This window comes from Mustela nivalis (assembly GCF_964662115.1).
Source record: "Mustela nivalis genome assembly, chromosome: 3".
In the NCBI taxonomy this organism is placed as follows: Eukaryota; Metazoa; Chordata; class Mammalia; order Carnivora; family Mustelidae; genus Mustela; species Mustela nivalis.
This window is the reverse complement of record NC_139022.1, coordinates 56,629,935-56,652,748: the sequence shown is the minus strand read 5'-3', so window position 1 is coordinate 56,652,748 and position 22,814 is coordinate 56,629,935. Positions and strand designations below refer to the sequence as shown.

General features: G+C 38.8%; 1 protein-coding gene across 24 annotated transcripts in view; it reads left to right on the top strand.

The window, feature by feature from the left end:
* Window positions 1-6,499: 6,499 nt before the first annotated feature.
* The window catches only part of PAM (peptidylglycine alpha-amidating monooxygenase), a 116,105-nt gene continuing 99,790 nt past the window's right edge, over window positions 6,500-22,814 (top strand). For 16 of the 24 annotated variants that reach the window (XM_082723813.1, XM_082723812.1, XM_082723811.1 and 13 more), the window contains exons 1-2: window positions 6,501-6,580; window positions 19,088-19,175. In XM_082723813.1, the coding sequence (XP_082579939.1) occupies window positions 6,541-6,580; window positions 19,088-19,175 (128 nt within the window). In that variant the 5' untranslated portion in view covers window positions 6,501-6,540. Of the gene's footprint in view, window positions 6,581-19,087; window positions 19,176-22,814 lie in introns of all 24 variants that reach the window. The other 8 variants (XM_082723800.1, XM_082723821.1, XM_082723820.1 and 5 more) reach the window with 2 other exon arrangements.

Here is a 22,814-nt window from a genome sequence, read left to right as displayed (position 1 = left end):
TAAATCAAAATAAAGAACACTCTTTAAATAATGTAAGCAAGGTGTTACTGAACCCTATTGTCTGCAAGAGAACTCTTGGTTTAAAATGGATAATAATAGGGGCGCCTGGGTGTCTCAGTCAGTTAAGCATCTGCCTTCGGCTCAGGTCATGATCTTGGGGTTCTGGAATGAGCTCCCCGTTGGGCTCCTTGCTCAGTGGGGGAGTCTGCTTCTCCTTCTCCCTGCGCCTTTCCCTGCTCATGCACGCTCTCTCTCAGATAACTAAATAAAATCTTTTAAGGGGCGCCTGGGTGGCTTAGAGGGTTAAGGCCTTTGCCTTCGGCTCAGGTCATGATCTCAGGGTCCTGAGATCGAGCCCCGCATCGGGCTCTCCGCTCAGCAGGGAGCCTGCTTCCCTTCCTCTCTCTCTGCCTGCCTCTCTGCCTACTTGTGATCTCTGTCTGTCAAATAAATAAATAAAATCTTTAAAAAAATAAAATAAAATAAAATAAATCTTTTAAGAAATGGGTAATAATAGAATATAATAGAAGTTCTTTAGCAATAAAGAATTTTCATTTCTGGTACACTACTTTTGTCAGAAAAATGTGCTTTTCTTGGCTCGCTCCCAGGAGCCGCAGTAAAGAGGCATCAGCAATATCATATCCCTCTTGATTCAGATTTGGCTGATGTGCCACATCGGAGAGCCCTAGGAAGCACGGCTATGTAGATTCACATTATTTCTCCCTTTTTGTACATCTGAGCCTTATGTTAGCAGTTTGTGAATCCACAGTATTTTACAGACACTCCCCTGGCACCCAGCTCAGATACTACGTTCTTCCCACAGAGAGAAAAATAAGATTCATGATGATGATATGTGGAAAATTTGTGAAAGGTTGTACTGGTAGTTTGGGTTGAATTATGGAAGCATCCTTTCTGGGACAGTGTGTTCAAATGGAGAAACTATTATAATGGGCAGTAACGTGCTGTTTTTGTGTCTTCGGAATATGTTAGAGAGAAACACTGATCTGAGTTACATATAGGCTTTCAAATAGCTTTACTTTGCAGAAACAAAATAATGACAGAATTAAATCGCTGTGGTTCTAGTCTAGTTCTTTGCAGTCTGTCAACAAGCTTTCATGAGATACTCTCAGATGTTATTGAAAATTTAGGGGACTTGGACTAAAACTTCTTGTTAAATTTTATGTGTCTTGGATTCCTTTATTTCTCCCCTTCATCAAGGAAACAACTAAAGTTGTGTCTAAGAGCTGGTATTTTCTTTTCAAATATTAGAGAGATTTGAAAAACAACCTTTTAATAGCTATTTTCCTATTTTGGGCAGAGAAGTGTTTTAATGAACTCGGCTCAAATTCCATTTCATCAGTTTCAAGAATTTTGTTTAATCACAAACAAGTTACTTACCTGTTTGAGTTTCAGTTTTATGCCTTTAAAACAGTGTCTGTAACACTTGCCTGGCAGTGTTATCATGGGAAATGACTATGATGGGATGTTCTAGAATAAAGTACAATTGCATTCAGTAAATGTTTTCCCTTTGACAAGGTATCATATGCTAAATATTGATCATATGTTTAAGTCAGTTGAATTTGGTTTGTATTGTTGACAAAGGGTGTGGGGTTATAGTTATCTGATCAGGGTACTGTTAAATGGTGTTCTCCGTGGTTATCCTGAGAAAAAGAAAAACATAACTGGTTACTTGTTCATGAAGTTTTATTACTTTGAGAAATGTATTGTCCCAGGTTTCTTAATGTTGTTGACTCAGAAGCCTTGTTTTTTGTTTCTTTTTTTTTTAATAGTTTCTTGATCGCAGGGTTGGTGGTAGTTAAGTATGTGATTACATGTTATTATCGCCTTAAATTCTTATACTGACTACTGCTTTACAGCATGGAATTTAAATTTAAAGTAAACTTATCCCTTTTTGGAACTTGCTATAGAAAGTAACCTATATTGATGAAACAGTATTTTGTAATCACCTAAAAAATCTTTCTTTCCCTGCACTATAATGAGTTCATAATAGTTTGGCAAAGGCTATTGTCTAAACCATTCTTCAGCAAATTAACCTGTCTTGTTAAAAATAAAAATTAAAAAAAAAAAGTTATTCATTTACTTACGAAGAGCCTTGCATTTAATTTTAAATATAGCATTTACTCTCATAGTTAGAGAAAAGGAGGTATGAAGGTTCAAAGGACTCTCCAGAATCACATTTAACTAGACTAAAATGGCAAGAAACTAGGTTAATGGCAAGAAAATGGCAGAAAAGACACATAGCTATTTCTAATCATCTTGAAGGTGTAAACTTGAAGACCTTTAATCCTTGTTCTGACACTAACTACCTGGGTGGCCTTAGGTAGATCAATAACCTTTCTGTGAATCTGTTTCCATTTCTGTAAAAAATGATTCATTGCCTCTTAGTCCTACTCACAGCATAATTGTGAGAAGAAAATGAAGTAACACAAAAAGAGTGCTTACTCAGACTTACCCAGCCTAAGGGGGACAGAACTTGGCTCTTAGACATCTTAAAGGTATTGCTTCTCCAGTTAAACCATGTAAATGACCCTTAGGGCCATACCTTCCTTACATAGACCTTGAGCTCTCAACTTAATTCTAGGAAGCAAACTGTATTACCAGAATACTATAGAACAAATTCACTGACACCTTTTACACTTGCAGAGAAAATAATAAATTACTTTTTGTTCTCTGTTCTGTTGAACTGGTCTTCAGAGCTTTCAGCTGAAGGCTAATTATTGATTTAATAGACACTGTATTTTTTAGTGTGCTCATTTTTAGGAAAAGAAAAAGGTTTTACCTTCTTTTCTTCTAACAGAATTATTCTTTATATTGAAAAATGGGGCATAAGTAAAATCCTAAATCAGAGTATGATGGGGCATGGGACACCATTGATGCAATGTGTAATACAGACTTTGCTCTCCCCAAATAATTTTGCCAAATGCTATTTATTCTGCAGAGGATCTCTCTCATCTCTTATTTTTTTTTTTTTTATACTGGCTTCAACGGAACAACAACAAAAAATCATTGAAATCTGAATTTATTCTCATCAGAGAAGTTGTAAGCTGAGAAATAAAAATTGGTAGAAGGAAGACATTCCCAATTTTAAATTGCGCAACTGCTGAGAAGAATAAGAATACAATATGGCTCTGATCGATTCTGAGTATAATAGTAGTTTCCTTTATTCTGTACATGCAAGCATTAGTGTTCTTAGTTGTTTATTTTTAATCAAAAGAACCAACTTTTTGAATTTGATATATGTATTTAGTCCTATAAGTTAACTATTCCAAAAACAACTTGAAGTGGCTTATAATAAAATGAAAGATAAATCCAAATATGAAAGAACTTTGGTTTGAGTTTAATTGCAACCTTTTATCCTTTCCTATTATAAATATGTACTTAGCTACTTTAAACTGACTTTTGTTTTTATATTTCCTTGTAAGTCATTAATTGCTCATAGTGCTTTGAATGATCTGTAATGCATTAGTCAGGCTACTTCGGTACAGATTCCAGCTCCCACACTTACCAGTGTCAGAAGGTAAATTAGGTGGAGATGAGTTAACATGGTAAAGACAGATATCTTAAAAAATAACCATTCTAGGAGTGAAGGAGGTCCAATGTGAACTGAAGTCAACTCTGCCAAAACAAGGGGCAGAAGACCTTTGGACTCTCGGGGATGCTAAGGGAAAAACACTGAGGAATATTAGGTGGGTGGTCCCTGCTATGAGACCTTCTGGGTTTACTCACTATTACCTGTCTAGAGGAAAAACAAGCCTCTCGTATCTTTATGACAGGAAGCAGTGATGTGAGTTAGAACAAGGCATCTACTGGCTGAGAACCAGAGCAGGATTGTTTCATTGGATATGAGAAGACCATTCTGGGTTATGGAAGATTTACATCTCAGAGAGGTGGAGCAAAGATTTAGAATTGCCAGCTTTCTAAAGCAGCTGTGCTAAGAGGGGCTTCATGAGCCTACCTGCCTAGTGACAGGTTTTGGCTAGAACAAACAGAAAAGTTACTTAGCCTCTGTTTGCCTTGGTTTCCTCATCTGGAAAATGGGAGAGAGAGTTTATCACAAATTTGTGTTTTGAGGATTAGAGACGTTAAGACATATGGAGTATTTAGAACAGTGCTGGCACATAGTAAGCTCTCAGTAAATGTTAGTTATTATTCTTACTATCTTTAAAGTGGAGTTCCTAATAGTAGCTACCTACGATGTTTGGTTATTTTAATTATTAGTTGCTAGAGTTCGTGAAGAACTATGCCTGGCACATAATAAGCATTCATTGACTGTTTGCTTAGCAATGGTAACAGTAGAACAGTGGCTACAGTAGCCACGGATAGTTTCTAGCCCTGAATTACTCATAGCTCAGAAGGGCCAAATAGAAAAGAATCTTCCACTTTCTATTTTTTATGTTAGAATGGGGTTTTGTGACAGTAGTAATTCAGAGATTGGAAAAATATTTATGAACAGTGTCATACATGATTATAAGATCTTTAAGCATTATTTTCCCATTACATTTCTCGGGTTTTGGTTACACAGTCCACATCTCTGTCATTCATGTAACTTCACCTCCTTGCTGTGCAACCATCAACATCTCCCAGCACATTTCCTTCTTAGCAAAATAAAAATGAATTGAAATAATTATAAAGCCTTTTATTAAAACAGTTTGTATAATTGGGAAAAAATGGCATATACAAAATCTTACACACTGAATCTTATTTCTCACAAAGTTTAAGGTGGTGATTTGAGGTATAGTTGAACTCCCACCCAGGACAGAATTTTTTAAAAAAGAGGTACAAGGGGCGCCTGGGTGGCTCAGTGGGTTAAAGCCTCTGCCTTCAGCTCAGGTCATGATCCCAGGGTCCTGGGATCGAGCTCCATATCGGGCTCTCTGCTCAGCAGGGAACCTGCATCCTCCTCTCTCTGCCTGCTTCTCTGCCTACTTGTGATCTCTGTCTGTCAAATAAAATCTTAAAAAAAAAAAAAAAAGAGGTACAAATTTCATAATTTTTCAGGGCTATCTAGTAGGTTTATTGATATACAGATGATCTCCATCCATGTTTATGGAGCCTCTTGATTCTAGCACTGTACAGTAGTAATCCATGAAGTATGAATTATTAAATGAGTTTGGTCTATATTTGTATTGTGCATATAATCAACCATGGCACACAGTTCACTGCATAGAATCTTCTACTAAGGAAGTGGAATGTGTAGGTCGACAGAAGCCCATTCTCTTTAAATTGCAATTTTTATCACTAAAAATTCTTTTTTTTTTTTTTTAACTTTTTATTTTTTATAAACATATATTTTTATCCCCAGGGGTACAGGTCTGTGAATCACCAGGTTTACACACTTCACAGCACTCACCAAAGCACATACCCTCCCCAATGTCCATAATCCCACCCCCTTCTCCCAAACCCCCTCCCCCCAGCAACCCTCAGTTTGTTTTGTGAGATTAAGAGTCACTTATGGTTTGTCTCCCTCCCAATCCCATCTTGTTTCATTTATTCTTCTCCTACCCACTTAAGCCTCCATGTTGCATCACCACTTCCTCATATCAGGGAGATCATATGATAGTTGTCTTTCTCTGCTTGACTTATTTCGCTAAGCATGATACGCTCTAGTTCCATCCATGTTGTCGCAAATGGCAAGATTTCATTTCTTTTGATGGCTGCATAGTATTCCATTGTGTATATATACCACATCTTCTTGATCCATTCATCTGTGGATGGACATCTAGGTTCTTTCCATAGTTTGGCTATTGTGGACATTGCTGCTATAAACATTCGGGTGCATGTGCCCCTTTGGATCACTACATTTGTATCTTTAGGGTAAATACCCAATAGTGCAATTGCTGGGTCATAGGGCATCACTAAAAATTCTTAATGTTAATATATTTGATGGTGGAAAACGACCATTTAGATAAGAGATTAATTGTTGGAAAAGAAAGAATAACTTGAGTGAATGTTGATTTCTTCAATGTACAACATAAGAAGATTAAAGTAAGGGAGAACAACCAAATATTATAATTTAAGACCAACTTTTATTCATTGTCTTTCTCTAATTAATATTTGAGCAGCTGTAAAGTGATTCCGGAAATTAAATATTTAATTACGCATATAGCGAAGATGGTCAACACTAACTCCTATACCACTTTAAAGTCAAGTGCATAAAAGTGTTTCTCTCTTTTTATAGAGGCATCTAAAATGTTGCCTTTTAACTGGGACAGTACAAGAAATACCACTCGTGACAATTGGCCTTGTCGATAGGATTTGAAGTCAGTTAGGAAAGAGTCCTGGAACAATGTTTGGAGTGCCTGTGTTCTAGACTTGGCCCTTCCATTAACTTGGTCGCACCCCACTGGCAGGCAACTTTACTTCACTGGGCCAGTAGTAGTTCTTTTTCAGTCACGGAGCCCTTGCTTTCCTGTTTTTGTTTGTTTGTTTGTTTGCTTGCTTTCTCTCTCTCCTTTACTTGCAGCAGATTCATTTGATTTTTTATCTTTCTTTCCCTAATAGTCTGATACCTACTTCTGCATGTCAGTGCGTCTGCCGGTGGATGAGGAAGCCTTCGTGAGTAAGTATTAATTGGATGGTGTGCCCGGGGTGGGTGGCTGAAGGGAGGGCAGCTACTTGAAATCAGTGAAAGGCTCTCTTTGACGGTTATGAGCATATTAATCTTTCACTGTCAGTCTCCGAAATGCATTTATCATGCCTAATGCAGAAACAAACGAGAGAAGGCCTCTCAGAGACAAGATTACAAACTGCATCTGGAGAGATTCACGGGTAATAATAGTTAAGGACTTGCATGCAGATGTCCACGGTTGCCAATGCCATGGGGTCCCATTTGTATAGTATTGGCTTTCTGTCTGTGGCTGGATGCTTAATTCCACTCCACTCAACAGACTGTTTATTTACCTGTTGGTTCGTGCTATAAATCGACTGTACTTAGACTCAACATCAGGGAACTTAAGATTTTGCCTGTCAAACCGTAGATGGGTAAGAAGGAAGGAAGGAGAGATTGAGAGGAGGAGAGAAGGGAAGCAGGGAGAAAGGGGGAAAGGAAGGAGCATTGGTCCTGTTGCTTATATTATAGAATAAGAGGACTCATAAATGGCAGGTCCTACCTACCCTGGCTGAGGCTTTAAATCAGATGGGAAAAGTGACAAAATGCCATCTGTTTTCATCTAGGTTTTTTTTCGTTTTGTTTTGTTTTGTTTTGTTTTAAAGATTTTATTTATTTATGTGACACAGAGAGAGATCACAAGTAGGCAGAGAGGCAGGCAGAGACAGAAAGGGGGGAAGCAGGCTCTCCACCAAGCAGAGAGCCCGATGCGGGGCTTTATCCCAGGACCCTGAGATCATGACCTGAGCTGAAGGCAGAGGCTTAACCCACTGAGCCACCCGGGTGCCCCCACTAGGTTGTTTTAATGGAATTATCCCGATGACAGACTTTTAACTGTTTAGGGAGGAGGTGCGATCGGCATGTTTATTCACACCTTTATTCTTTTTCTCCCCCTGCTTTACTTCTCTGGTTTGAGATGTTGATTTTAGAGAGAAAGTAATGGTAATGAGCGTTGTGCTTTAGTCCCATGAAACTAATCATCAAGTGGGCTGTCTGAAATGGCTATTAGGTGAATTATAAAATGTGTACAGTCACCATTGGGCCACCTGAGGGTGAATTTTCATGAGGTGTCCCCACAGGAATATGCAGTATAGACCTAAAAAGCCAGACCAAAGTATATTTGTTTTCCCACCCACTTTGGTGGCAATTCCAACACAAAATACAACTTATAACAACTCTCTAAAAATTTGTTTCCATAGTTAATTCCTAAGAATGAAAGTCAGACCTTGGGATGTTGAGGGTTGTCTGAGTGTCCTTACCTGCACAATAATCGAATATTACTAAGAAAAAAAAGTAGGAAGGATGGTGCTCCTAGATCCTGAATTCTAAAGATAGAGAATAACTTAAATTGTTAATTGTAGTGCCTTGCATAATGCTGAATGTGACGTGGTATACAAATTCATCATTAAAATAACCACAATGGGGTCCCTGGGTGGCTCAGTGGGTTAAAGCCTCTGCCTTCCGCTCAGGTCATGGTCTCAAGGGTCCTGGAATCGAGTCCCGCATCGGGCTCTCTGCTCAGCAAGGAGCCTGCTTCCTCCTCTCTCTCTGCCTGCCTCTCTGTCTACTTGTGATTTCTCTCTGTCAAATAAATAAAATCTTTAAAAAAAAATTAAATATCAACAATAAAGCTCTCCTCAATTTCATATCCACATATTTGGCAGCCTAGGAGAAAATAATATTTACTTGCTGAAAGGCATTTTTACATGAAGTTTTTTTCTTTACTGATTGTATGTTTTCTTTCCAAGTTCCAACAGAATCTTGACTGGCCTTGTTTCACATTTGCTTAGAAGGCCAGTCTCCATACCTGTATAAATATGGTAGTCATGTTTCATAACAACATTACAGGTCTCACATTAATAGGTTACTGATTTGTTTCTGGAGGGCGGTAGTAGTATATGATTTCAGAGCTGGTTACTCCAAGGACTGTAAATATATATCCTGGAATGAGTTATTGCCCTCCTAATATAAATGTGTTTACTTTCACATAAATTAAAATTGAAAAGTACAAGTCAATATATATTCGGAAAATATTCATAGAAAACTCGTAAAGGGCTATATTAGAACTCGGGTACTAAACGTTTCTGCATTTTCTTAAGCACTTGCCTTCTAAGATTAAATGATTCCCAGTTCTAAGGTCTCTAAAGGAGCTTGTAAGATTAATAATTATTTTCAGTATCTTTTTCCTTCTCTTTCTTGCTGAGAGGATTGCATGAATACTAAAGATTTTGTCACTTGTCCAAGTCCTTTAATGTACTAACTCCAGGCAATCTGTGGTTACCATTATCTTACATGGTCCGGCAACCATCGGTGTTTAGGTGTAAGCAAAGTAGAACTGGAAAATTTGCAAACCAAAGAGAAATACCAAACAATCATTTATATAAGGGAATAAGTAAGGGGAAGTTTACATGTATTGTCTCATTAATTCTTAGGTCAGCCTTGAAGGTAGTCCCTTTTTATAGTCAGAGAGACAAAGACAGGAACATCTGGGTCTTTCTTTGATTTAATCAAATGGTAGGATGATAGTTTATATAGAATCTGTGTTCATACAATCAGCTCATCACCACGTGTTCACTAAGGATCTACCAGACGCTAAGAAACTTAGGACCAGCAAAGCATAAGTAAGCCATTTTGTAGAAGAGGAAACAGAGGGTCAGAGAGATCAAGGAACACACCAGGACTTTTTACTAGTTATGTGCTCCCCTACTGTACGCTGTTAAAATAATAACTGATTTGGATGTGAGGATAGTGAATGAAAGAAGAAATGAAAGAAGTTATCAAATGGATAGATGGAGCCAGAATAAGCAGCAGCCCATCTCCGTCTTCCTCATGTCAAGTACAATTATCCTTTCATTCCCTCTTCTTCACTCCCTAATGGGAATGCAGTTTTGCCAGAGAGACAAGTAAACCTCAAACCATCTTACAAAACGAAACCCAGTACACATGAAGATTAAAGATTAACAGAAGGAAAGGGTTTGGATGCATAGGCTCTATGGTGGGCAGGTGATCATACATAACTTTACCAGATTCCCAAAGTGAAGGCTTTGCTAAGGGTAACCAAGGCTTTACCATGAATGAAAAATGTGGGTTGTCCCAAATTCTTCGTCTCAGGATGCCTTATCATAAGATTAGATATGGCTGAAAATGAGGACTTGTAAAGACGTTAATACTTTATTTCTTTTCTTAAGACATTGATCAATTTTATACTTTCTGCTTTCATTATCTGTGTCTCTTCGATTTTTGAATGCCGGAGAGATATGTACAACCGGATATAGTAGAGACTCGAGATCATTTGCTTCATACTTGAGTGAACACTAAACAAGTATTTTGCTTGACCATTTTTAAGGCAGTATATCATATAGTGGACAATTTACCTTTTTGCCTTTAATTATACTCTTCTTTGAACATAAAGGTGTAATTCTTTTTTAAGAAAAGCCACTTGTTGGGGAACCTGGGTGCCTCAGTGGGTTAAGCCGCTGCCTTCGGCTCAGGTCATGATCCCAGGGTTCTGGGATCAAGCCCTGCATCAGGCTCCCTGCTCAGCAGGGAGCCTGCTTTTTTCTCTGGCTCTGCCTGCTTGTGCTCTCTCTCTCTCGCTCTCTCTCTCTCTCTCTCTGACAAATAAATAAATAAAATTAAAAAAAAAAAAAAAAGGAAAGCCACTTGTTCATAAATTTGGCAAAGTTTGGGGTGCCTGGGTGGCTCAGTCATTAAGCGTCTGCCTTCAGCTCAGGTCGTGGTCCCAGGGTCCTGGGATCGGGCCCTGCATCAGGCTCCCTGCTTGGTAGGAAGCCTGCTTACCCCTCTCTGACTCCCCCTACTTGTGTTCCCTCTCTCGCTGTCTCTGTCTCTGTCAAATAATAAATAATCTTTAAAAAAAAAAATCCCTTTAAAAAACAATTTGGCAAAGTTAAAAAATTCTGCTATGTGCCAGTTACTGGGCAAGGCAATGGCAATGTGAGGTATGATACAAACTCAAAGAAATATTACAGCCTGGCAGAATTCTAGAAGACAGGAATACAAATATTATAACATCTGAAAAGAACTTTCTCCTTTGGCTTTTGAAATTTCTACAGAAAATCACAAAAGGCAGAGTACATTTCAGATGGCTTATTAGGACTAAAACAAACTCTCTTGATGGTGTGAAAAGCCAGAATTGCATTTGAATAATTCATAATTTTGGTTTTCTGCTTGTGTGACTAGTTATGTAATTCATTTTAGATAAACATACTTCTTCATTTTGAGAGGAAGATACCATCACAGTTGCCATAGAATTTCTATGTGCATATGCCTGTCATATTCACGTTATGAGCATACACAACATCTTTGATACATTTATGTGTCTCTACTGAATTATTAAATGAGAATTAAAGTTGTTTGGGGAAATATAATAATGAAGATAAATATTTTTAGGCTTTGAGCAAAATCATAGCTTTCTCTAGAGCATTGCTTTTGTTTATCGTTTTAATAAGAAATCACAGATTGGAATGGGTGAAGGTATGATAAAATCTGCATTTGACCATTGAACCATGATGCTGTCTAAAAGGTGTTTTACAGACACTCAGAGGAATTGACTCTGACAGCAGCCCACTCAGCCAAGAAATTTGACTGTCGTCTTCATCCACTTGCTTTCCCTCACATGGATGACCAGTAAATAAATGTGTCTTTTCCTTAGTGAATGATGGCAGGTCCCTATCTATCAAATTGCACTATACAAATGAGATAGAAGCCATTGAATTTAGAAATAGATGAAATTAATCTAGTGATTCATGGCTCTTCGTTTTCTTGGGCTTCTCTCTTGAATGTAGAACAATGTCTACTGCAGAATAGCACAGTTAGACTTGAGTGTTTCCAAATGTGACCTTTCTTCAACAAAGCACATGTTCAGGGGATACTGGGTTACTCCAGAAAATACAGGAACAATCTAATTTTGATCATGCTTATGGGTCATTACGTAGAGTCATTGCATGACTCTAAAGATCAACGTCTGGTAGGATGAAGTGCTCAGATAATCACATTTTATGTCATGATCGCAATAAATAGAAGGGTGTGGGGGTATGTGCGTGTTTGTACCTGTGTGAGTCTCCATCCACATGCAGTCTCTCTCTGACTGTTCTGCTTCCAATTAGTTGACTGCGTATCCTTTCCTTTCCCTCTTCACCCAGGATTTTCTCCAGCATGAAAAATGTAGGCTGTCTCTCCACAGGACCATTGGATATCTTCTCAGAAGCCCCCTCGGAAGCTTTTCAGGTTTCTGAGTGAAAGTTACTTGGAGAGATAGCACAAATAATAGGTCTCTGATGAACAGGGAAAACCCGATTTCTTTGGTCACCATCAGGGAGGAGAAGCTGCTACTGTCCGCCTTGTTTCAGAGTATTTCCAGGATGCCCTCTATGGTTTGGTCATCCAAATACCACATTCCTAACATGACGTCCCCTGATAGCCCCCGGGGTTTTCTCTTCAGGTGATAAAACATAGGGGGAAGAAGGAATAGGAAGCATCTCACTATATGTTATAAAGCTGAGAGTTTGGAATGTCTTCGGTTAGATACGTCTGGGGATCACCAGAAAATAACTGACACGTGGACAGTGCTGTCTTCCTGCAGTAATGTCAAAATGCCACCCACCCCCCAGTGCTCCCAGGAAAATGGCCAATTCAGAAAGCCCAGGTCTGAGTCAGATTTGATGTGTGAATGCCTTTCATTAGCCAGGGCTCCGTGGCATTTTGACAGTCATCCGGAAGTAGTCATTTCAGCTCTTTCAGCAGGGCCAACTTCAGGGACTAACTCTCAAAAGGTGAGCATCAGCTGTGCTTGTCAGACCAAACACCATGTGAGTGACAGAGGATTTTCTCAGCATCGGGGAAGATGGTCCATTTGGATCTGCAGAAGGGAGGAGAATAGAATATTCCAGTGGCCAACAGTATGATCGATGAAGGAGCACACACACTGGGCTCAAGTGTGAGCCCAGCCACCTGCTGGCTGCAGCCTCTCTGCCCTCAAGGCTCAGAAGCTTGAGGCGGAAGGACCAGATTCCCAGGGTCATTGTGAGCTGTGAGAGAGTCAGGGCAAAAGCCCTGAGTAAATGTTAGTGGTTAGGGATGGTTATGAAGTGCAGAGAGCTGCCTGACCAGAGGGCAGAGTGGTGTAGGCAGCTGCATTGTGCAGACTTGGCGGGAGTTTGGTCAAGGAGACTGGTCAGCATTATGCACAGCCTGAAAAGGCAAGAAGGGGCAATGGGTTTCTTTCTGCAGGAAATTAATAGGGGACCACTGCAGGGATGACATTGCAAATACAAGGCTTAATGAAGCTGATGCTGGTTTATTTTGCACAGCCTGGCTGATAAAGTCTATCTATTGATTATGTAGTTGGTTCTGACATATACCAAAAAGTTCCATTTTATTTATTTATTTTTAAATACTTTATTTATTTATTTGACAGAGAGAGATCACAGTGAGGCACAGAGGCAGGCATGGGGGGTGGGGAAGCAGGCTCCCCACCGAGCAGAGAGCCCAATGTGGGGCTCGATCCCAGGACCCCGGGATCATGACCTGAGCTGAAGGCAGAGGCTTTAACCCACTGAGCCACCCAGGCGCCCCAAAAAGTTCCATTTTAAAAGTTCTATCATTCAGAAGTTTAATTCTTTTTTTGTGCTTTAATTCCTTTATTCGGAAGCAAAGATTATTTCATTTTAAATTTGTGTTCCATTCAAAAGCTTGCTCATGTGTCTTTTTTCTTAGTTAATTTGGCAACAACAGCTTCAAGTCCTCATAAACCATGTGAAGGGCTCCTCCTGATGTGTACCCCGTTGTCCAAGTTAGTGAGAATTAATGGCAATTTCTCTATTAAACTTTCTGATTAAATATGTTCGAGCAAAAGGTCTTTATTTTAGTGCAGAATTGCTTTATGGTTATGCAGGAAACTGACAGAAGATAACATAATAGGCGATGGCTGTGGGTTTTTACCATGCTGCTAAATGGGTTTTGTTGCTGTGGGCTTTATCTGTCTCTGAGCCTTTCTGACCCCACAGCACAATGACGAACATTAAGGATGATTGTATCCTACCTTTCCATGACAATTTGGAGCATTATCTTTATTTTCTGTGTGTGGATTTTGAAATATAATCTTCAATTTGGGGGAAACAAAGAAATGTTTATGGAGGTGATACTAAGATCTGGGTCCCGTTATTTTTATTTTTTTCTTTTAATGATAACAACTCTTTTACGTTAGTATGTCTTAAACCTAACATCTCTCTAGTCTCTCAATATTGAATTTAGCGTAAAAGCACTAGCTATAGTGGAATACAGACACCGCACAGAAATTAACCATGAGCACCAGGGACTTAATGGGGGTGCCTGCTTCAGACCTCAGGTGATTTTGCTGGATCAGCAGTTTTACCCGCGCACACCTCCCCCCACCCGAAAGCTTATTTACAAATTTGTTTTAAAAGAAACTTTGTTTTTACTATTTGCCTTGTACATGTAGGAGGGCAGTACCATCCAGGCTAACTAAGATGAGTTAATTAGGGACGACTGGGTGGCTCAGTTGGTTAAGCAGCTGCCTTCGGCTCAGGTCATGATCCCAGCGTCCTGGGATCGATCCCACATCGGGCTCCTTGCTCGGCGGGGAGCCTGCTTCTCCCTCTGCCTCTGCCTGCCTCTCTGTCTGCCTGTGCTCGTTCTTGCTCTCTCTCCCTCTATCCCTGACAAATAAATAAATAAAATCTTAAAAAAAAAAAAAAAGATGAGTTAATTAAACTTTAACATGCTTACGTAATAGGTATTCAGCCACTAAAAGTGTTGACGGGGTCAGAATCACCTGGGATTCACCTGTGAAACTTAACATGTACACTTGCCTGGAATGACCTCTCAGGTTTAAATGAGATATTGATGGAGGAAAGACGAGGACTGACCCTGGATTGACCTTGAGCATTTTTCTTTTTAATAAGTTGCATAGAATAAATCTAATGTACAGCACTAGATTAAAAGTACCATTGACAAAAATTGTTCAATAACACGTAAAAATATCCACAGCATAGGAAATAAACCGTATGATTCCACGGGGAGGAAAAAGGAAGCAAAGCCAACAATAATGATCCCTAATGATATATACGGGCAGTAATTCTAGAATGCCTTACGTTCTGAAGATCCCAGTTTGCATTTACAAGTCCGTTCTTTTTTATATGATTAGTTAATTATCCATGGTCTATAGTATTCCTCTAGTAGATGTATTTAGCTAACGGGTATTTCTCCCATATTCAGTGGTAATTTAGGGTTGATTTTATGTGTATGGCTCTCTCCTAACTCTCTAGTTCCTACCCTTGGCTACGTGGGTTCTTCGAAATCTTTCCACGCTCTGCATCTGGCAGATGCATTGAAATTTGACATGCAGACCTGGATATCCACTTGGAAAGGAAAAATGGAGAGAAAGCCAAGTGCTAAATAAAATTCTATCCTAGGTCACATTCCTAGAGGATTCTATGGCCCTGATTATAGTCTAACGTTAGCTAAAAGAACCCATAAATTTCAAACAACCTCATGCAGTTAGTGCAAATTTTGCTTGGCACTCCAGAACCTAGACCCAAGTATGTCTACTTAGTGTGTCGGCCACATGCATCCTTTCAAGGCTTTCCCTTCAGGTGACATTCTCCTTTGAGAAAACCTTCCACCTGTGCACTTTCAGAGCCATTGCATTCCTTTAATTAATGTGCACAAGGTACTATTTCTGGAGTCATAGTCCTTCAACAATATTTGATTCCCAGGACTGACACTTACTTGCCTATAAACTTTTCCCTAATCTTCTTATCCATCAGGCAATCTGAAACAACACCCATTGAGACTCAAGTTCCATTTCCACTTAAGCAACTGTCATCTTGTTATTGAGTTAGAAGAGTCAGTGGCACTTTTTAATCTTATCGGATATTAATACTCCCTTGCGTTCTCACAAGGGCGTGCTTCTGCCCGTTTGTCGCTCTCCCAAGGCTGCCTTTGTTGATTCGGCCTGTCGGTTGTTTTCATTATTATCCTCTGGCTCTCTTCGCCTCGGATCCTTTATGTCTTTGCTGTATGATGGGAGAAAGAGAAAGAAAGTGGGGGTGAGGGGTGGAATTCTTTTAAGATGTGATTTGAAAATATTTTCCCATATTCTTTTCGTAATATAGTAATATATTACTATATTATAGTAATATAGTGTTGAAACCTCCAGTATAGTCCTATGTGTATCTTGGGCCCCCCAGACTTCATTCTTATTCACTAGGGTGGGATCTTGCTCCGCAAAGCTAGGAATAATAAGTAGGAAGAGAGCAAACCCAGGAAATGAACCTGTCAGACTAATCTTTTCCCAGTTGACCCCTCCCCACCACTGGCAGCAGGCCCTTCAGTGAAATTGTCCAAGGCTTGCTTTGTTGTAGGGCACCTACTGTTTGTTTTAGATTTACATTTTGATAGGACATTCCTTTTGCTGGTGGTATTTTTCATTGCAACTTGCAGTGAGTTGTACTTTGAGCTATAATTATATAAATACTTTGATATTAGACCCTTTCTGTAGGATGTGAAAGAGATGGTTATATACCAGTGTATACCAGTAATTTACTGAGCATTCAAATGAGGTCTCGAGGTTCTGGAGGAATGCATGAGTCACTGACAGTAAGCTATGAGAGGGAACTCTGAGGAATGTTCTTTTACTACCTCTAAAGATACTGATTTGTTCCTAATTATAGAAACTAAAATTAAACACTTATCTAGTAGGAGTTCAGTGTGGAGCAAATAGTGGTTCTTAAAATAGTTTGTCAGAAGGAGCAAAAAATCAGAAAATGGATAGAGAAGTTATACTTTGTATAATTTCTGCCCTTTATGAAGGACTATTAGATCTCTTTGCATAAGCAGGGGCCCAGGCAAAACGTTCCGCTTTTCTTCCTAATGAAGAGCCAGAGATTGTATGCCTTCAGGATCTCTTTTTCTCCCAACAGGTCTTCTCTCTGTCCTTCCCTGAATTTTTTGATTAATATTTCATTTTATGAAGTTAATGATAGCCCACTCTGTTTTCAAAAAAAAAAAAAAAGTTTGCCTTATTTCACAACACTACACATACTGCATTAATATTAAAAACAAAACAAAACAAAAAAACTTCTGGGATCTCCTACATGGATCCTGCCAGCTAGCTTGAGGCTTTCCCTAAGATTCTGTCCTGAGCTTTTTAAAAAAATATATATATATATATTTTTTGTTTATTTATTCGACACAGAGAGAGATCACAAGTAGGCAGAGAGGCACCAGAGAGAGAGGGGGAAGCAGAGAGCCCGATGCGGGGCTCCATCCCAGGACCCTGAGATTATGACCTGAGCTGAAGGCAGAGGCTTTAGCCCACTGAGCCACCCAGGCGCCCCTGTCCTGAGCTTTTTTGTCCACCCTTATGGCTTCAGGATTCAGTTTTTGAGTGATTCCCAAGTATATAATTCTCTGACTCTTTCTTGAACAAGGGTCACAGAATCCCAATCTTCTGCTGGGTATTTCCATCTGGGTTTTTAATGTTGCTTTGCACCCAGCAGCTTAATTCCTGATAAAATGCACTTGCCATGTTGGCTTATTATCAAACTTCCCGGAATGATTCAAACTTAGGAAGTCTACTAATATAAACCTCCCATAACAAATGAATTCAAGGGGAATGGGAGCCATATGGGCATCATTGGTTCTGAAAAAAACAGGAGTCATCCTCTTGCTTGACAAACCCCTCACTGGACTGGCAGAGGGATATTGAAAAAGAGAGAAAGTAGGAGGTGGATACAGTCAGATCAAAAAGTTGGGTATCCATAGAGTGATAGAAGCCATTTGATAAAAACAAATATAAGATAACAATTTGCATCACATACCAAGATAAGTTTAAAGGAATAAAAAACAAAGACCTGGTACTCCTACCTCAGAGCTTTTTCAGATTTAATTGTGCCAGGGATGATACCATGGGAAGATTCTGGAAGGGAGGAAGGAAATCCCGTACTTAATTGGAGAGTGAGTCTATGGAGATAAAATTCCTCTTATTCCTTCTGTAACTCTTGGTAACAAATTTAGGCTTGTTAACAGTAGGATTTTCTATGATTTGTGATCTGTGGTAAGCTCCAATTGATTCTTTGCTTCCAGAGTATCTTCTTCAACCTCGTAGGCTTACTGTATTCTTTGATGTTAAGAAACAAAGCCTCAAGTTATAGCAGTCCATTTTCCAGCCATTCTCTCTTTGTAAGCTTTTTTTAAAAAATGGTGACATGAACATCTCATGATGGGATTTTTAGGCTTTAAGTTCTTATTTTCTGTGCGGTAAGTGAAAAACTTTATTTTTCCCGAACGTTGTGAATCAGAATGGCTCATAGTAGGCACCTTTGTGTTTTCTGACTAACCACGCTTTGTAAGTCATGGTGCTATAATTCGATGTAAAACATCTTTTATTTTATAAATATGTACTATTCAGATACACATTTTAGCAGTAAATGACGTTTCATTGACTTTATAAGACAGATAAAAAGAGCTAACAGATGCAGTTTTGCATACACCTGAAACTTAGGGTCATTTTAGACTATTGAGCATTTTTCTATGTAGAGGGTACTTAGAAACGGTCCTGGGAGTGCAGCATTTCAAATGAAGACAAAAGGAGATGAACCACACCCAAGCCAGGAAAGGCAGCTCATGCCTAATAGTGTCCATGCATACTAGCATAATTTATCTTTAGTTTTGGCTTTGTTTTGTCTCTGAACCCATTTCTGCTTATTTTTAATGTCTCTCAACCAACCACTATCATCAGGAGAAAAAAAGAAATGACATTACATAAGTTCCGGTATCCCTTTAGCAAGTGCACCGTGCCCATCCAGGACAGTGATTTTCTCTCTTTTATACTTCGTAAAAGGTGCATTTTCCAAAAAAGGATACATTTTCCACTTTTACTTCCTAGTAAATTGTTTCTTCCTATCACATCCCGGCGACTACCGTTATTTTGAGATGGAAATATAAATTGTATTATGAATCCTTTTGCTCATGTTCTGACCCTCACTGTGGTTTCTGTCGTGCCGTGTCATGGGGTGTTTTGTGCTACTCAGCACTCTAACAAAATCTGGAAGGGAATATATTGTCAACGCATAGCCTGGAGCTTTCATTTTGCACCCTCATACAGCTCTCAACCTTTATAAGGGGTCTTCCATGAAAAAAGTATGTGTGGGTAGATGTGTAGTTTCAGCCTATTGATTATTTTCTCTTTTTGTTCTATAATAGTTCACTCTACTACTAAATTAAAACGTCAAGTCACACTCTTCTTACGGAAGGAGAAAGATAATTTAAACCATCAGGGCCATCTATCCTAAAAGCAACAAAACATCATTGTTATACAGCTATCGGGACTGTTGAATGACGCGGTCTCTTGGGACAGTTTGTGCACAGAAGTGTAACTTGCATTCACAATCACGTGTCCTTCTCTCTTAACAGTTGACTTCAAACCTCGAGCCAGCATGGATACTGTCCATCATATGTTGCTTTTTGGATGCAATATGCCTTCCTCCACTGGAAGTTACTGGTAAGGGATAATGGTCCCACCGTCAAAAGGGGTGTAGAAAATGTATGTATTTTATAAGTACAAATCGCATCTGTGCAAGTATTTTGCAGCTGATTAATAAACAGGTAGACTATTTACTTTCCAGGAGGGAACACGGTTCTTTCGCATCACGTGGTTATCATGGTCTGATTATCACCGTTATTGAGTCTGCTATGGAGCACATCCATCAGTCCTTGACAGACTTAATAAATTTATGTCTGTTGTTGTAGATAGCATATCAAGGTACAGACAGCTTATAAAAAAAGGCTGTCAATTTAGATAATGGATGCTCTGATGTTTACTTTTTTAAGCTCATGCTTCAACCCAAAGACCACCAAGGCTCTGTTCACTGAGCACTCTTTTATCCCCAATGCTGTGCTAGGTGATCGTATACACCATTTCATTTTTTCCTAAAGTGTTTCCAGAGCAGTTAATATTGTCCTCGCTTAACAAACAAGGAGCCTGAGCCCCAGAGCTTCAGTATCATGTTTACAGTTACTCAGCTGGTTGGTGTCAGATGAGGATAGAACACTGAGTTGTCTGGTCCCAAATCCAAAGTTATTTCCATTTCACCACACCGCCTCCCATTGATTCAAACAACTATTGCAGTTTTAGAATTTATTTTAATCACTGCGGTGAGTCTTCATATCTTGCTATATATGGTCAGTAAACATCTATTAAATGCCTGTTATATGCCAGAATGGTAGCAGATGCTATGGAAGGTTCTAGAATAGATATGCTTTTTATCCCTAGGAGCTTACAGCATAATTATGGCATGAGATCTGCCCTTTCATTTTGTTCTTTGGTGTTCATGAAGATTGGTGAGCTTTGAAAATAGCCATGCGTTTTAAGTCTCCTATTTTGCGACAAGAGCCAGAATCACTGTCCGGTATTGAACAGTCCAGAATGACTAGTGTGCCCTGCTTTGCATGGAAGAAGGGTTTCTTTTGTGCCCCTGCCCCTACATAATCACGTACACTAATAGACCTTTTTCTGTACATCCTCATATTTGTCAGACTGATGCAAGGCACACAGAAATTGCATTCTGGTCGTCGTTACAACAGACAATTGTAATATATATTTGGAACTGTTAAAAGCACAGGGCAATTAGTGGAAATCTCCAGGGACCAAGTATCATCAAAGCATTTGTTAATAGGCTTAAGTTATTTGATGAAAGGGTTGTATCACAGAGGAATCCAGCTCATATGACTGGGTTTATGTAAAAACGGGACCAGCAAATCACAATTAATACCCTTTGCTATCAACATTCCAGTTTTTTGCTCTTCAGTAAATTTTTGTAAATAAGATTCTGATATTAAAAGATTATTCCGTGACAGCTTCTTCTGAATCTTGTTCACTGAATCACGTCCTTTGGCTTTATGTTTTAAAAATATTTCTTCTGAAACTGGCAATATTTATCTTCAGATTAGAATTTGTGAAAACAGCTAGAGGGGATGTCAGCTTTTAAAACCTGCTTTACATTTACCTTGGTTAAAGAGAATGAGTGAAAAAAATAAAACGTCACTAAATGTTATTATGGTTTTAATTAAGAAAAATCTCATTATAAAATGAACTAAGCCTCGTTTATTGTTCTCATATCAAGGGAACATCAGAGCAAATATTATTTTGGTCCTGTAAAAATAATTATTAATATTCTTAAATATACAGTTCTGAAATTAAGTCTAGTAAAATATATTTTCCGAAAGACTGCCAAATGGAGAAAAGAGAGAATTCAAAGAAAATGTAAATGAAAGCAAAAATAGCAATTTTGAGTAAAGTAATTACTACGTGTATTATTACTAACATTATGACTTGAAAGGCAACATAGTAAAATGAAGGAGTCGTGAACTAACTAGCGGAATCCCTGGGTAAATCACTTATGTGTGAACTAGCCTCGATGTCTTCATTTTAGCAAGGGACTACCACCAGATCATTCATAGGACTCCTCTATGCTCTAAAATTCCGTAATTCTATGAATATAAATTGCACGCAGATGCTGAGTCAGATTAGAAAGCCATCATTATAAGATACGTGCACTGGTCGAGTCATCTCAAACACGCAGCCCGCTGCATTTTGCCATTCATTTGCATCCCTGAGTAATTTGAGCTCTGAATGGCATTATACGTATGTATGTCATTTTAAATGGATTTTTAGCATCAGCCTTGCAGCACATATTTCCAGTTATCTGTAGGTTTGTTAGGGTTGACTTCATCACCCTCAAGGACAGTAATTGGTGGTGGGACTTAACCTTCTTTCAGCCAAGCCCAAAGTGTTCACATAACATTTAAATTTATTTCAATATATGTATATAATACCTGTTCAGTATGTAAACTAAGAGGTATGCATTAATTGAAACTGTTCTAGTGAGGGGTGCCTGGGTGGCTCAGTGGGTTAAAGCCTCTGCCTTCAGCTCAGGTCATGATCCCAGGGTCCCCGGAAGATCGAGCCCCACACTGGGCTGTCTGCTCCGCAGGGAGCTTGCTTTCCTCTTCTCTCTATCTCTCTGCCTGCCTTTCTGCCTACTAATGACCTCTGTCAAATAAATAAATAAAATCTTTAAAAAATAAAAAATTAAAATAAATAAATAAAATAAAAAGAAACTGTTCTAGTGACTCCGACTTCCACAACCCAGTCTTATTCTCCATTTAAAAATGGTACAGACTTTTTTTTATCTCCCAATAATTGGCAACACCCTCGCTTCTTTAAAGCATTGGAGCTCATGGGATATTTCATGGACTAAACTTCGTGGTTGCTTCACAAAAACATCTTCTGCTCCCTCCCCCCGAAGCCACATAGCCTCAGCCATGGAAACAGTCAGCGGATGTTTTCCAACTGCTTGGCCTCTTATCCTCCCACCTGAATTACATTACTAATAACAAAAATCTATCAGTGTCAAAGCCTTGCATTATTTTTCTAAAATGGTTGAGTCATGAAATTTATCACACTCATTTTACAGTTGCAAATCTATTCCTCAACTGCTCCAAGATCTAGACAGTAGTTAATTTACGATTCCCATACTTTCACATGTATTTTTGGATACGATACCTATAATGTTTTTTGATGCTTAAGAATATCAAGAACTTGTTCACGCCCTGGGGAAATCTTTATGAGAGTACAAAACTGTTTTAGTGAAAGAAGAAAAAGCTAACAGGATATTTTAACACACAAACGTCCAGCTTAGATTTCCTTTTCTCTTTTCTTCTGGTAGCTAGGATTACCCCCTCTGTCTTCACTTGAGTGTTCTCGTTTCATTGCCAGAAGGTTGGCAAATAGGTATGTGTCTCTAAGAAAGTAAACATTTTCCCCCTGAAATTATGAAGTTATAATTCATCCTCTGTCTTCCGGCAGCTCTTTTAATATGAAAACAAAGAGCTCTTCTGATGATATTTCTCTGTTATGCTGCCCTCCTTTGCTCTTTGTAATTGCCTCTTTCTTCTGTTCATTAAAATATATTTACAGTTATATTACGTTTACAGGAAAATAGTAGACACAGCACGAAGCAGTTTTCATTATGTAGTCATTTTAATTTTAAAGGTTTTTTTTTTTTTCCCCTACACATCTTCCAGTCTTTGGTGTCTCATTCCAAATTAGCAGCTCACACTGGTAATGTGTCTAGTTAAT